The sequence below is a fragment of the Lytechinus variegatus genome, chromosome 6 (genome assembly GCF_018143015.1).
Source record: "Lytechinus variegatus isolate NC3 chromosome 6, Lvar_3.0, whole genome shotgun sequence".
Classification (NCBI taxonomy): Eukaryota; Metazoa; Echinodermata; class Echinoidea; order Temnopleuroida; family Toxopneustidae; genus Lytechinus; species Lytechinus variegatus.
This window is the reverse complement of record NC_054745.1, coordinates 20,035,129-20,049,569: the sequence shown is the minus strand read 5'-3', so window position 1 is coordinate 20,049,569 and position 14,441 is coordinate 20,035,129. Positions and strand designations below refer to the sequence as shown.

Genomic DNA, 14,441 nt, shown 5'->3' with positions numbered 1-14,441 from the left:
TTTTGTTTTTTATTGTTTGAATTATAAAATATTTCATTTTTACAGATTTGACAATAAGGACCAACTTGACTGAACCATAAGTATTAAAACAATGCTAATTCCACATGTTCAGGGAGGAATTAATCTTTGTTTCACTTGACAATGAGGAGAAAATTAGAATATTTTTTATTTCATATAATGAAATAAAAAAGAAATAGTGAGTGGATGACGTCATCAGTCTCATTTGCATACCAACCAGGATGTACATATAACTGTTTTGTGAAAATAAGCAATACTTTAAAAACTTTCTTATTTTACATCCGATTTTGATGAAATTTTCAGTGTTATGCTTGGTGGATTTTTCTCTTTTCATTCAAATCAACTAATGGTTGGGGTGGATTTTGTCCTTCAATTCGGGTTTAAATTTAACTCTGGTTTAAAGTTGTGGTTTAACTATGGAGAGCCAATTGGGGCACAAATCCCTGACAGTACATATCCAATTTATTCACTCATATGATGCCCAAATTGTCTGGGAATGATAACTGAAGTATTTTTCTTCATTATGAAGCAAAAGGAAACAAATAGATAACATAAGAAATATACAATATAAACAGATTTTTGTTTTTATTTTTGGCTCCCCATAATTTTAGCACAGAGTTAGACCATGGTCTAAATTAACCCTAAATCTCCCGGGGTATTTTGATTCTTGTCATTCCCGGGGGGGGGGCATTATGGCCCCCCTTAAGATCTTGGCCACCGATTGCGCGAGCGACGCAAAAATTTGCACGCTGGTAGTGTGCGATGTAATCTACAAGGCTGTATGGTAAAATTTTCCAAAATAATGAGATTTTATTTTATATGAATTAATTATGCTAATTTATGCATAAATCATACTTTTTGCTCTAATTCACTAAATAAAGCTCCTAGAATGCTAATTTTGGGTAAAAATTTTCTTTGTAGCATTCAATCGTAATTCAAAAAAACTTTGGTTTGGAAATAAATTTCTTATGTATTTTATTGTTTTATGAATTTCTTATGTATTTCTTTGTTTTTTTACTTTTTGTTTTTTATTGTTTTTTCAATGGAAATTGTTCCAGAAATAATTCTGATCATAAACAAGGCAAAATTAATTAAGTTTAATCAGTAAAAGTAGAATTTTATTCATATCTTTTGGTAAATAAAATGAGAGGAAATAAATCAGTCTCTGTTAGTTTCATCATCATCATTACTATCACCTTATGCACTAACATAATCATTATCCACCATCATCATTATCTTCATGATAGCCACTATAACCTTATCAAGTTATCATCAATAATTTTTTTAAGAAATGCCCAATCAGAATCCTCGTTTTGTCTTTTATTTTGGCGTTATAATAGCCTTAATCTATAAACTGGCCCTTTATGTTCTCATCTTTACAGTTTCTTTGTCTTGACTTCATACTGTACACTTTTCATAATTATGTTTGTTATGTGTGTATTTCCGTTGTGGGGCCTCCAAGGAAACAGTGTGCCAAATTACTGATGGAGCCACCCTAATTAAAAAAAGACTTACAAATATATTTATTATTACTATTAATTAATTATCATAATCTGCACCATTTTTATCATTGCGACACTTCTAAGGGTGTGTTTATGCTTCCATTGCGAGGACAGAATCAGCGATTTCAAACGTCGATTCAAAACGCCGATCGTAAACGTGGTTCTGGGAGTGCTGTTTATGCTTAACTTTTCAGAGCAAATCATGATCTCCAGCTGGCTTCGCATCATAAAGCGAGGTCAAATTGGGCGCGCCTTTTTTCGAAAGTTTTTTTCCCGATTGTTGTATTACGTAGAGATAACATGGAACAATATGACTGTATTTGCCCGCGGATTTTCATCTCACCGGAAGCATGTACCAAATGACGTCATTTAAACACGTTAACGATCGTGGTTCTGTTTATACTTGCCCAGAAAGCCTGATTCTGGTCAAACGACGTTTACAAACGCACCTTTTTGTGAGTTTACGATCGGCGTTTTGAAACAGCGTTTAGATGAAAGTAAGCATGGACGCAACCGTGTTTTGGACTAATCACGTTTGGAAACGCTGATTCTGGCCTGAAAAGTGGAAGCATAAACACGGCCTAACATGATTATCATCAGTAATCTTCCATGTCACTAACATTGTTGGAAGAGCTCTGTTTGTTATTTTTTTTTCTCTCCTATAGGTATAACCTTAGAACTATTACTAAATGTAAATAAGTTTCGAATAAAAACTATAAGCGCAAAACGCTTTTTGATATGATAATTATTGCCGGCCTGTTTTCTGTTACCATGGCAGCACATTCCGAACACCACGAATCAGACGATCGCTGATCGACACGCCCAGGACTCCAACTCCATTCAAGGACGCCCTCGCTGCCATTGAGAAAGCAGGTGGACCAATTAGGAAAATGGTAAGCAAATTTTGTTAGAATTGTTTGAACCATTTTCAACATTACACATGATGAAGTAAAAAATCCATATTCTGGATTATAAATAAATCAAGCTGAATACAGTAATATAGGAAATAATAGCAACAATAGAAATATATATTACTAGTGATCAAAGCATATAGCTGTGGTCAATTATGGAGTTCTACAATGTAACTCCCACAGAGAAAGAAAAATTGAATTCCTATTGAATTATAAAGTTTTCAACACTGAAGTGGCTCCCCTGGATGGTTTTGCCATTATATCATAATTATTATTATAATTCTAATATCTTGAAGAACAGACATCAAACAATCTCATTCAAAGTACTGTTAATTGCATATAAATCATTAATCGTTCAAGCCTTTATACTACATAACAGAATTGCTCAAACTAAAAACTCAGTCACATAGTTTAAGCCTGCGAAGTTCCACAGATAAATCACCGTTCCAGATCTCATTTGACAAAAAAAAGGTCACACTCGGTGATCACGCATTTGCACTTGCTGCCCCCAAACTATGGAATAGCCTGTCAATTGACATAAGAAGTTCTATATCACTTACTATCTTCAAATCGAAATTGATAACATATCTTGTGAAGAAAATTGCTGTGTACACGTAGAATTAAGAAAAAAGAACTCCAAACAAGCGCAGCTGAATATAAAAGCTGCGCTAGACAAATTTATGTTTAGACATAAAGAAGCAAATCTTAATAAAAAAATGACACAATTCCTTCATTTTTATCTTAGCCTCATACCCCAAACCAGCTTTCTGATATCTCAGAGATCATCGCGAGAGACGAGAGAGAGGGACAGAATAAAAGAGCCGTCAATAATTTGAAGCGTTCCATCCTCCAGAAGGTAAAGAATCTTTTTTTATGTTGTCATGGTAATGTGAAAAATTGAATTTAAGAGTGACCCAAGTCCACTTCTTGGCTAAATTGAAAACCCTGACTTCAGTGACCACCTTCAAGGGCAACCTGAAAACATACCTGTTTAGGACTGCTTTTTGATAGACATTGACTTTATTGTTCAGACATGTATTATACAGGCCTGTGAAATCTCCGCTATTTAGCGGAAATCCGCTATTATCATTTTTAAGACCGATTTCAATTTCTGCTTTTTTCCTGTGGTCCATTTCCGTTTTTTCGTAGTCAAAATTCCGCTATTTTATCCAAAATGGCTGGAAAACAAGTCTAGGTAAATGGATGCGAGCAGAATGTGTGTGTTGTGAATATACACGTTACAGGGCCTTGTATTTTGCCTTCGCGAAGTTTTGAATGAAACTGCTGCGGATCCATAGAGATATATAATTAGTATACATCTCTATGTGCGGATCACATCGTGCACCGTTGCCGTTGTTGGCATACAAGCGCAAAGCAGCGGCTCAAATCGCGATATTTTGCGACTGGTAAATACGTCTGTAAGGATGATGACGTCATCCAAGATGGAAACTTAGTTGACCAACGAAAGGATCGAAGATGGCGATGTTTCGATCATTATTTCAAAGGAATTAGCGGTAACTGCGGTCTAAGGTACAATATTTCTGAAATTTAAATATTTTTTCGTAAATATGGATGTGATTTCTTTTTCATAATGTGACATTTTATGTACAAAAAAAACGATCGGAAAATCGGGTTTCCACTGTTATATCTAACGTTACTGCTAAACGTCTGTACTTACAGGCCTCCAAGCTCTTCAGTCTATGTATTGGTGAGAGAGCCAACGCAGTTCAGCGAAAAATCCGCTATTTTTTTTAAACCCCACTCACAGGCCTGATTATATGTAAATAGTTTTTGTTCTGCTCTAAAGCGCCTTGAGCATCTAATCAAGACGGAAAATGCGTTACACAAATCTCATGTATTATTATCATAAAAATTATTAAATTAAAGGAAACTGTAGCTTATCAATGTGCTTGTCTTATGTGTAATTCTTATCCTGAAATTCCAATGAGTATAGCCACAAATGAAACATGGGGCATTGCCATCTAGTGGTTAAGCCTCGCGTCTTTCAATCTGAGGGATATTGGTTCGATTCCAAGCCATGGCACAATTTCCTTCAGCAAGAAATTTACCCACATTGTGCTGCACTCAACCCAGATGGGGGTGAATATAAACAGACAGGAAGTACATGTAATTAACAAAAAAAGTGGTGAGCACCGGAATCGGTAGACTAGCTTAGCCGAGGTATATAGGAGCGCCTTTAGCACCTAACAAGGTGGAGACGTGCGGTATATAAATCCTACATTATTATCATTGAAGACTATCCAAACTCCTGATTCGACTAACAGAACAGATGTGTCATTTTCTTGATTTTACTTGAAATGAAAATGTCAAGGACCCGGGGGGGGGGGGTGTTTCACAAAGATTTAAGTAAGACTTTATGTCGCACTTAAAGGCCGACGCGTACATGATATGCAAAGCACAATCTTATTGATCAATACGCAGTCCTATTAGCATGATCAGGTCTTCTACATGTATAATGCACGCTACTAGGCATTTAAGTGCGACTCTAAGTCATACTTAAATCTGTGAGAAACACCCCCCCTGGTGATTCTTATGTTATTATAGTGGACAATTGCAATAAGCTACTGAAATTATTTAATCTGATAAATCGAGAGGAAATGGACCAGCGAAAATCAATGGTAATACTTTGTTTATGAAGCAACCCTTGGTTGCATTGCTAATATGAAACAATGATTCTGATTGGTTCCTGGTCATGTCATTTATCAAAATACACATGGAATAGTGATCTTCATTGGCCATCGACACCCAATCTCAATTTCAAAACTTTGTTGTATGGAGCCCTGGTGGGTGTTTCATAAAGCTGTTCGTGAAGTTACAAACAACTTTACGCACGACTGGAACATGTTCTTAGGTCATGACTTAATTATACAGGGGGTATCCCATAGCACAAGAAAGGATCACCAGTTGTGCGTAAAGTCATTCGTATCTTACGAACAGCTTCATGAAACACCCACCTGGATAATATTATTCACAGAGCAAATCCCAAGCCACTTCTATTGATCTTGCAATTATCGAAGCCACCTATTTCAGAAGGCAAATACTTTGTATGAGAACATGCATACCACGCCTTCCAAAGTTTGCAATGTATGCACTCTAAAAAAAGCCACATGCATGGAAGTAACGTATTGCAAATCGTGAAATGACAATTGCTATAATTTCAGATAAATGAAAAAAATTGCTATAATTTAATAATAATAATATAGGATATTTATATTGCGCACATATCCACCTTGTTAGGTGCTCTAGGCGCTTCTATATTACCCGGCTAAGCTAGGCGTTCAGAGTGTGCACAGCTTTTTCAGGAATTACTTACTTCCTACCAGTACCCATTTACCTCACCTGGGTTGAGTGCAGCACACTGTGAATCAGTTTCTTGCTGAAGGAAATTACGCCATGGCTGGGATTCGAAGCCACAACCCTCTGTTTCAAAGTCAGAAGACTAATCCACTGAGCCACAACGCTCCACATTTAAGAAAAATGCCTGTTGAAGTAATGATTTTAAAGGGAGTTCTTACAGAATTCAATGAAATGACTACCAAGGTGGGTGTTTCATAAAGCTGTTCCCAAGTAAAGTGCGACTTTAAGAACGACTGGTGATCCCTTCTGGTAAATGATATTCACCATTAATTGTTCATTGGTGATTATTTAGGGCGTAAGAAAGGATCACCAGTCGGTCTTAAAGTAGCTCTTAACTTACGAACAGATTTATGAAACGGCCTCCAAGTTTCAGTATGTATGAATAAGCAAATTAGTGTTGCCAAAGGAATATGGAAGAAATAGTGTTATCGCTGAGAAATGAGCATAGTCAGCTTAACATTTTACCAAATTTCGGGATCTTTTTCCCCAGCAATAATGATTCACTGTCCCACATGAGCCGTTCTGTGCTCGCGATCATCAGTGTGATTAGTTTTTCAACTTAGATTTCATGATTTCACAAAGTTCAGTTTAAGTAACTGTATCAGATCTAGATCCACAATGATATAGAGACATTTAAACTTGGTTTTACAGAATTTCTCAGGAAATCAGTGTTTACTGCAACTACTTACATTTGTCTTTAAAGCTCTCTGCAATTGACGAATCATGGGGAAATTGAATCAGTACAAAATTTGCGAAAGGCCAATTGACTTGCATAATATAACCCGTCCGTCATGAACGCCCGTCGGACGAATGCGATGAAAGTTTGAACAGCACGAATTTGACCGAACTTGTGATGGGTCGTTTACTTTGGGTCATCGCTGTTCAAGTTTCCAACAATCCCAATTCCTAGACTCTTAGCAGGTCTCTTGATTGCTAGACCAAAATAAATAACCTCTGTGAAGTTACATGTTTCAAAGTGAAAACATGCAGTTTACTTCTGGTTGATTAGTCTACTAACTATTGCTCTCCTATATTAGACCTCCCAGACATGCCAGCGTCTATTACATAACACCCCCAGACATGCAGCCAAGTGAAAGATTTAAATCCCTTCTCTGTTCTGAAATTAGCCTTGATTTTCCCATAATTTGTCAATGTAAGATCGCTTTAATGAACATGTGCTTGCCTGTTCTTCGCCCATTATTCTTTGTTCCAGGCTGAATCAGTATCGCCCATGAAGAAAGTCAGAAAGTCACTGTCCAGCTGCTTACAAAGGGAAAAAGAGAATGGGTCTGGAAACCAGACTAGGCCAGAGGAGCCAGATGTAAGTTATACTGAGATGGATGTGAAATAACTTAGCTCAAACTTGTAGAGGGGATATTAACCAATTGCTTTTGCTGATTCCCCATATTAACCGTTTTGATATTGGCCCCTTCTTACAAAGAGTTGCGATTGGTCGGATCAACCACAACTATAGATGGCCATCAACATCTAAAATGCATATGTTTGTTCAACATATTTTCTAGATATGATGTAAACGCATACATTCATCATTCTCTTGAAAATTCAGTGTGATTCTCTTTATTTACTAAAGGAGATTCGGGCGAATTTCCTATACCAAAAATCGTGGTATGGATGGATTTCCATACATTAGCTGAGATTGATTGGATAAATCGTAACTCTTTGTTAAGGCCACCGCACACCTTACGACCCGACTGGTCGCCGACTGACTTGCGACTGGGTGAGGGGAGATGTGACGTCACAGCTCTTGTCAGGTTGAGCGTCGCAGACCGGTCAGAGACAAGGAGAATCGGAAGGATTTGACATGTCGAATCCTTACGACTGGATCGCAAGCTCAATCCAACCTCCAGCCAATCAGACAGCAGAGTTGCATAACGCGTATTATGATAAACAACGCGCATACGCAGTAGAAAGCGCAATTTCTCAGATGCCATGCCTAAAAGCAAAAAAGCGCATGCGTGAGTCGCAGATCAGATCTTAAGGTGTGCGGTGTCGAGGCTTATGACTGCCTTGCGACTCATCTCCCCTCACTCAGTCGCAAGCCAGTTAGCGACTGGTCGGGCCGTAAGGTGTGCGGTGGCCTTAAGATTGGCCCCTGATCTGTACAGTCACCACTAGAATCAACACCCATTTTCTGACTTTGGTTGAGTGAAAATATGTCTCTGTGTACTATATCAGGTAACCGAGAATGGCCGGGGGGGTGAACCACCTCCCCCCGCTCAAAATTTTCTGTGACCAGTCTGCGCGAAATTTCCAGACCATGTCACTTTTTACCTTCATGCCTATTACTTTAAGACCAAATTTGAGATAAGGGTGACTTTACATGTGATAGTTAGGATCCAAATCACTTTTTAGAAATCATAATACACATCATTTTGCGCGGAAGAATTGGAATAATGAAACAAAATTTTTATCTTATCTATTCTGCTTTCAGGAGAGTATCTTGGCGTCAAGTCTACTAATGTCGCCCCCTATTGGTAGTAAAGTGCAAGGGTCAATCCTCGGCGGTGAGATGAGTATAAAAGCTCTCAACGAAGCCTTCAGTATGCCTTCCACCCCATCCCCTGTCGCTCCAAAGAGGTCAAAGGTCAAAGTTGAACCAGTCAACAAGCCGCTAGTTCAAGCAAAGGTGATGATCACAGATAAAAATCAGCCATCTTGAACAGCATTGAATATCTAATGCATTATATCAGTTGTCATTGCAATTTTTTTTTCTTGGAGGACAAAATTTGATAAATGTGATTTCATATGATAAAATACAAAAGAACAAGTGGGGATTTGACATCAGTTTGCTCATGAAATATTTATGAAGACATGCATAGAACTGTTTTAGTGAAATCGTCCAAATTTTGAAACTGTCTTCATTTTGTTATTCCATATTAGATTTTGATCAAAATTTCAGTGTTTTTTTTCTCTCTGACTTTTCTTTATCCGTTCTAATCATATTATTTTCATCCAGGATTATCCCTTCTATTAGGCCTCTAAAATTCCTGATAATTCATTTTATGTGTTTACGTGAAACATATAAAATTTCCTTGGATATGAGCCAGTGAAAAGACAAAGGATCCACATTCTTCTAAAGTTCTTATAATATCCTTTCACACTAGAATTATTGTTATGAACTTAAATACATTCATATTTTTGTTTTAATTTTGAAAAGTACCAGAGAACTTTTATTTTAAACACTGTATCTAATTCACTGGTATGAAAGCCCTAAATGTCTTTTACAGTATTCCATCTTCCCCAGCAAGCCTTTCATTCCAGTCCATTGATGTGTTGCCAATTTAACGAATCTTTGCTGATTTTCTGTGTCATTCCAGGAGTGTCCAAACAAAGAATGGTGGCAGATCACTCTCGGTCAGACTAGAGACCAACAGTTCATGAGCGGTCAAGCGCGACGGATGATTCTACGAGATCGTGTTCCGAGGTCACTCGTACTTTGAGATGAAACATATCAGCATATCAGGTCACAGAGATGCCAACTAGTACTGATTTTCAGTATTTAGTACTGAAAAATGAGAAGCATACTGATGGTTTCATGCAAAATACTGATTTATGAAGTTCCGTCTTATGTGTTGTGCTATGGTATTTCTTTGAAAGTACTGATTTCCTCACCAAAATAGTGATTTCCAGCATTTAAAATATTGAAATGTTTGTGTTCAGGTTGGCAGCTCTGAGGTCGTTTCTTTTGCAGTTTTAAAGGAGCATAAATATTGTATTTTCATCTGACTTTGGATTTTTCCCCCCTGCAGTGATTCCATATGGGATGCTGTATAAAGGAAGAATACATCAAAATGCTCTGAAGGGACTACACAATAGAGATTTCAGATGTCTTCTCTCATTAATTCCAGACACATCTGAATAGTCATTTAACTTAATTACCAGAAAGTGGCTTCAAAATCTGTGATTTGAACCAATGAATTATGCTAATTTCAACTGTGGATTATGCTTAATTTAGCAAGTATAATGTTAGAGCATCCAATATAATGATGCCAGAACGCTATTTTGTGTTGCTAATTTTTTTTTTTAATAGAAATATGCAGAACGTAGTTGAGAGCTTGTTTTATCATTCTGGACAAGGAATTTTTCATATTAAAATGCTTTTGCGTTTCGTAACTGAACATGCCTTCAAGAATTAGGAATGCACATCTGTTTAATCATATTATATTTCAAAATACAACACTTCAATTTAAATGCTTTATTGCTTCATAACATGCCTTCAATAATTAGGAGTGCAGATTTGTTTAATCATATTATACTTTGAAATACAACACTTCAATTTGAATGCTTTACCGCTTCATAAAATGTATCTGAACATGCCTTGTGGCAAATGTTGGAAGGATGTTTGCTCGTAGCTTTCAAGTTGAAAGGTAAATGAAAGTAATGTATACCGGGTATCTTGTATCTTGAGAGCGCAGAATTTGATATATTCCTGGCATGCCTCTCAGTATAAATAAGTAATGAAACTGTGTAAAGTGTATTTTATACTAGGCAGGATGTCGTACTAGGAAGTCACATAGAATTAATGGAGTCTGAAGCGATCTCTCCAATATGGGACCATATCCCATTTTGCAATTTTCAAAAAAAAAATGTCTGCCATAGTTTGTTAAATGAGTTTCCCAAATGAGCAAGTGGGAATTGTTCTCTCATTCATTTTTCTATTTTGATCAAAAGCCATTTGAGCTCTTTAAAAAGTGATTTGAGCTCTTATGTTTCGTCCAGAATAAATAAACATGATTTTTTTTTTAAATTTTCTTGACGAACGGTCATCTGAGAGCGGCTACGTGCAAAACCACATCAATTGTTTCAATTATGTTAGTAAAATAATCACAATTGATCAGTTTTTAACTACGATACAACAATACATGTAATGTATGTAAAAAAGTAGAAATAACATTTTTTGATAATCAAATGATATTCATTTATTTGTCATAGACAGATGTAACATGATTATAAACATACATAAAAATAATGACTCTTCAATCCCATTTAGACAAATAATTATTTCACAAAAAATGTTGTATATATAATAATATAAATATGTTTTAATACTGTAAATCGACAATGGTTTCTTTCATATCAATAATACACAAACCACCATTAAATATAAACTAAATCTGCCAAGCACATATGTTAAATTTGCAGCTTTCATGAAAATTCAATACATGTATTAGTACTCTAATAATATCAATATGAACTATATGCAATCAAATCATTTTCATAATTAACAAAATAAATGCACTTAAGAAACTTTGAACAATAATGTATAATTATGTTTTGTGTTCTACATGTAATTAATTGCTGATTTGTGCAGTGTTAGAATAGAGTCATAAATCAGGAAAGAAAAACAAAATATAGATACAAAGTGAAGATTTTACATGTGTATTTTGATGATGAAACATTTTCACTAAATGTGGAGAGCCTGAATCGCTAAAAAAAACTTGGATTAGAAAATTTATGTTAATGAGATTCTTGCATCAAAAAGTAATTGATGATACAGTAGCAACTAAGAAACAAATAGTAAAAGAATTTAACAAATACAAATAGATAGCATGAGAACGTTGATCTGGATAGTACAAAAAATGTAAGAATAAGAATAATATCATGCTAACCAAGAATTTGTACAGGCAATGCTGTGTATATACCCTCTTCAGAACTTGTGTATAAATGTCTTAATTTATAATATTATTAGTAACTGTAATCCTGTGGACTTTGTATGAAGTCTTCAGGAATTTCCAAATTCAATAATAGTTGGGTTTTCTGTTAAATGACATTTGTTCCGGCAACATTGCTCCACTTCAAACTCCACACATTAATAGAATGACCAACTTTAACCCTGGATTAAACATCATACCCTATCCTAAATAACATAAAACTCTATTGCAACCCTATCCCTATATCTTAGTAAAAATAAAGCCTGGGGGGTGTTTCACAAAGATTTAAGCATGACTTAAGTCGCACTTAAATGCCGACGCGTACATGATATGCAACGCGTGATCTTATTGATAGATACGCATTAGTGCGCGTCCTCATGACACGATCTGACCAATGCGGTCAAGCCTTTCATACCGTACGCAACTCGGTATTTAAGTGCGACTCTAAGTCATACTCAAATCTTTGTGAAACACCCCCCTGGAGCAATTGTCGCTGGAGCAAAAGTCGTGTCACCGGGTAAACCTATGTGTATATGCTGTGTAAGACAATAATCTTATATAACATCTTTTATTAGCAGTTGGTTATTTTTGATTTTTTTTTTCTTTTTCTTTTGGTTTGATGCATTGTTGTGTATATGATGTAAATATTGTATCTGCAGATTTTCTTTATCAGTGCTATTTTTGAGTTATGAATGTATTTAGTTAGATCTTAATTTTACTTTGCTTTTGTTGTGTATGTACACGTATGCGTTCCAAAGACGTGGGGGTGGGTGACTAGAGTCTCGTTCAAAAATCTTCAATCTTGAAACGTGATACATTCTTGTATCCCAATCATCCTAAAGTAAACATTGATTTGCAGGTATTTAGGAAACAACTATCCTGCTTACATTTCAATTTGTTCAAATTGAACATGAATGTATGACAAAAACAGCGTCAGTTTCAATTTTGTTATAAAACCCCTTTGCAATATCAATTTTTATGTACTATTGCCAGTTTTGCCTTTTGATAGGATTACAAATTTGATAGTGTATTTGGAGATATGCTGTATAAGTGTATATTTCATGTTAAGTGACACCAATTTTTGAGTAATTTGGTTTGTCTACACAGTACACAAAACCAATTCAATCTCTTAATGAATTGTCTTTGTGACAACATGTCATATTTCCACTTTTGTTTGTAATCTCCATCACCTATAATGACATCTGTAGTTTTGAGTTTGAAATTGGAATGGCAAAATGATACCCATAGCACTGTTGAAAAATCAGTTTGAGAAAAAGGTCCCACTGTATTATCACATATCAAGTTAGCTGTGTTTTAATATTTCCTTTGTTTTATTTTCTGTCTTTTATGTCATGTCAGTGGAAAAAAAATCTATTGTATTTTTGCATTGTAAATACCTAGATTATGCTACCTTCATGATGATAAAAAGTTTAAGCCTTTGGAATATCACTTTGTTCAGTAGGGACTCTTACATAATGAGAATGTCTTTGGGGATGCTTAATGTTACGATGGAATTCAACAGAATGAAACCAATCAGCTAAGTCGATTCCCCTTCCAAACGTGAGGCAAAGATCCTCTACTCTGGCTGCTGCGCTTTCATGGAGTTATTTTGACAAAATTACATTAGGCTCAGTGAAGACTAAGAGAATAGACAATAGAGCCCTTGTCTATATTGTGTGAGGGAAAATTGCGTGTCATACATAATGTAAACTTAATATAATATCACCTCGACATGTATGTATTCTGTGTGTATGATGTGAACAAATACATTGCAGTAACTTAATATCATGGCTATCTGAATATTCTTCTTGTGTGATTTGAAATAAGTTATACTGGTACAGATTAGTGTACATGTGTTTGATCTTAATTAGATTGGCCTTGAAATGAACTTGAAAAGATTGTGTTACTCCTGAATAATAATATCCCCAGGGATTGCTTCATGTTTCAGTCACCATGGTAGCGGACATTTGTGATTTTTTTTTCAGCCAATCAAAACCAGGGAAAGTTGTCGGACAACCAGTGTCGATGAAACACTCCCCATTTCACACAAAGTTGCTATGAAGTCAACTCTTACTGGAATATCGTCTTTCATTGGGAGACACAGAGGAATTAGAATTTTCACTGTTGCCATGGTAGTTGAGATTCCAGCAAGATTTGCTATTGTAGCAACTCATAATGAAATGGGGCCTGAAGAGAGAGAACACCAGAAAATGATTATGTAATACATATCAGAGAGAAGTTTCCACTCTAACATTACATAAAGCCCGTCTCACACTGCGATTCGTTGTCAACCGAATTTAAAATTGTGATAACATTTGAAATGGATATTTCAACTAATAAAATATTACGGATCAGAGTGCAGAATAGTGGTACGACTACTGAAATCGAAGTTCAGTCCGTTTAGAGCCTCCCTGAATGATTAAAAACAAATTCAATTCCAAATCGTAATGATGTCATCATCGGCTGCGACTTGAAGCTGATTTGGACTTTGCTCCGACCATATAGGGCTTGCCGCAAATTACAAATATGATTTCAGTTTTCCCCACAATATGCCAAACTTTAAATAAAATGATTTTTCTTTTTGGAACTTTATATTCAGTGTAAAATGCAATTTCCTGGGGTCCGTTGCAGAAAGAGTTGCGTTTAAACGCAAGTCAAAAATCAATCGCAAGTCCAAAATGCGCGCTGTTGATTGGTTGAAAATCAAGTTGCGCATGATTTTTTTTACAGTTGCGTTTGATTGCATCTCTTTCTGCAACAGGCCCCTGGGGCCCGTTGCAGATCACTATGTGATCACATAGTGTGATCACATACAGCACTGAAAGTACAAAGAGAGGGCAATTGAACAAATATTCTTCAAGTCATATCAGTATCATACAAAGCCACGATAGTCTGGTAGTTATACTTTCCAAAATACATGGGGTGGGAAATGACCATGCAGACATCTGAATGGTCTAAGG

At 36.0% G+C, this 14,441-nt stretch overlaps 1 protein-coding gene across 1 annotated transcript in view; it reads left to right on the top strand.

The window, feature by feature from the left end:
- LOC121417164 (myb-related protein B-like) overlaps positions 1-11,729 on the top strand; it is a 33,659-nt gene extending 21,930 nt beyond the window's left edge. The window contains exons 13-17 of the mRNA XM_041610755.1: positions 2,299-2,413; positions 3,177-3,287; positions 7,023-7,130; positions 8,262-8,456; positions 9,148-11,729. Coding sequence (XP_041466689.1) covers positions 2,299-2,413; positions 3,177-3,287; positions 7,023-7,130; positions 8,262-8,456; positions 9,148-9,270 — 652 coding nt within the window. The 3' untranslated portion in view covers positions 9,271-11,729. The remainder of the gene's footprint in view (positions 1-2,298; positions 2,414-3,176; positions 3,288-7,022; positions 7,131-8,261; positions 8,457-9,147) is intronic.
- Positions 11,730-14,441: the final 2,712 nt, after the last annotated feature.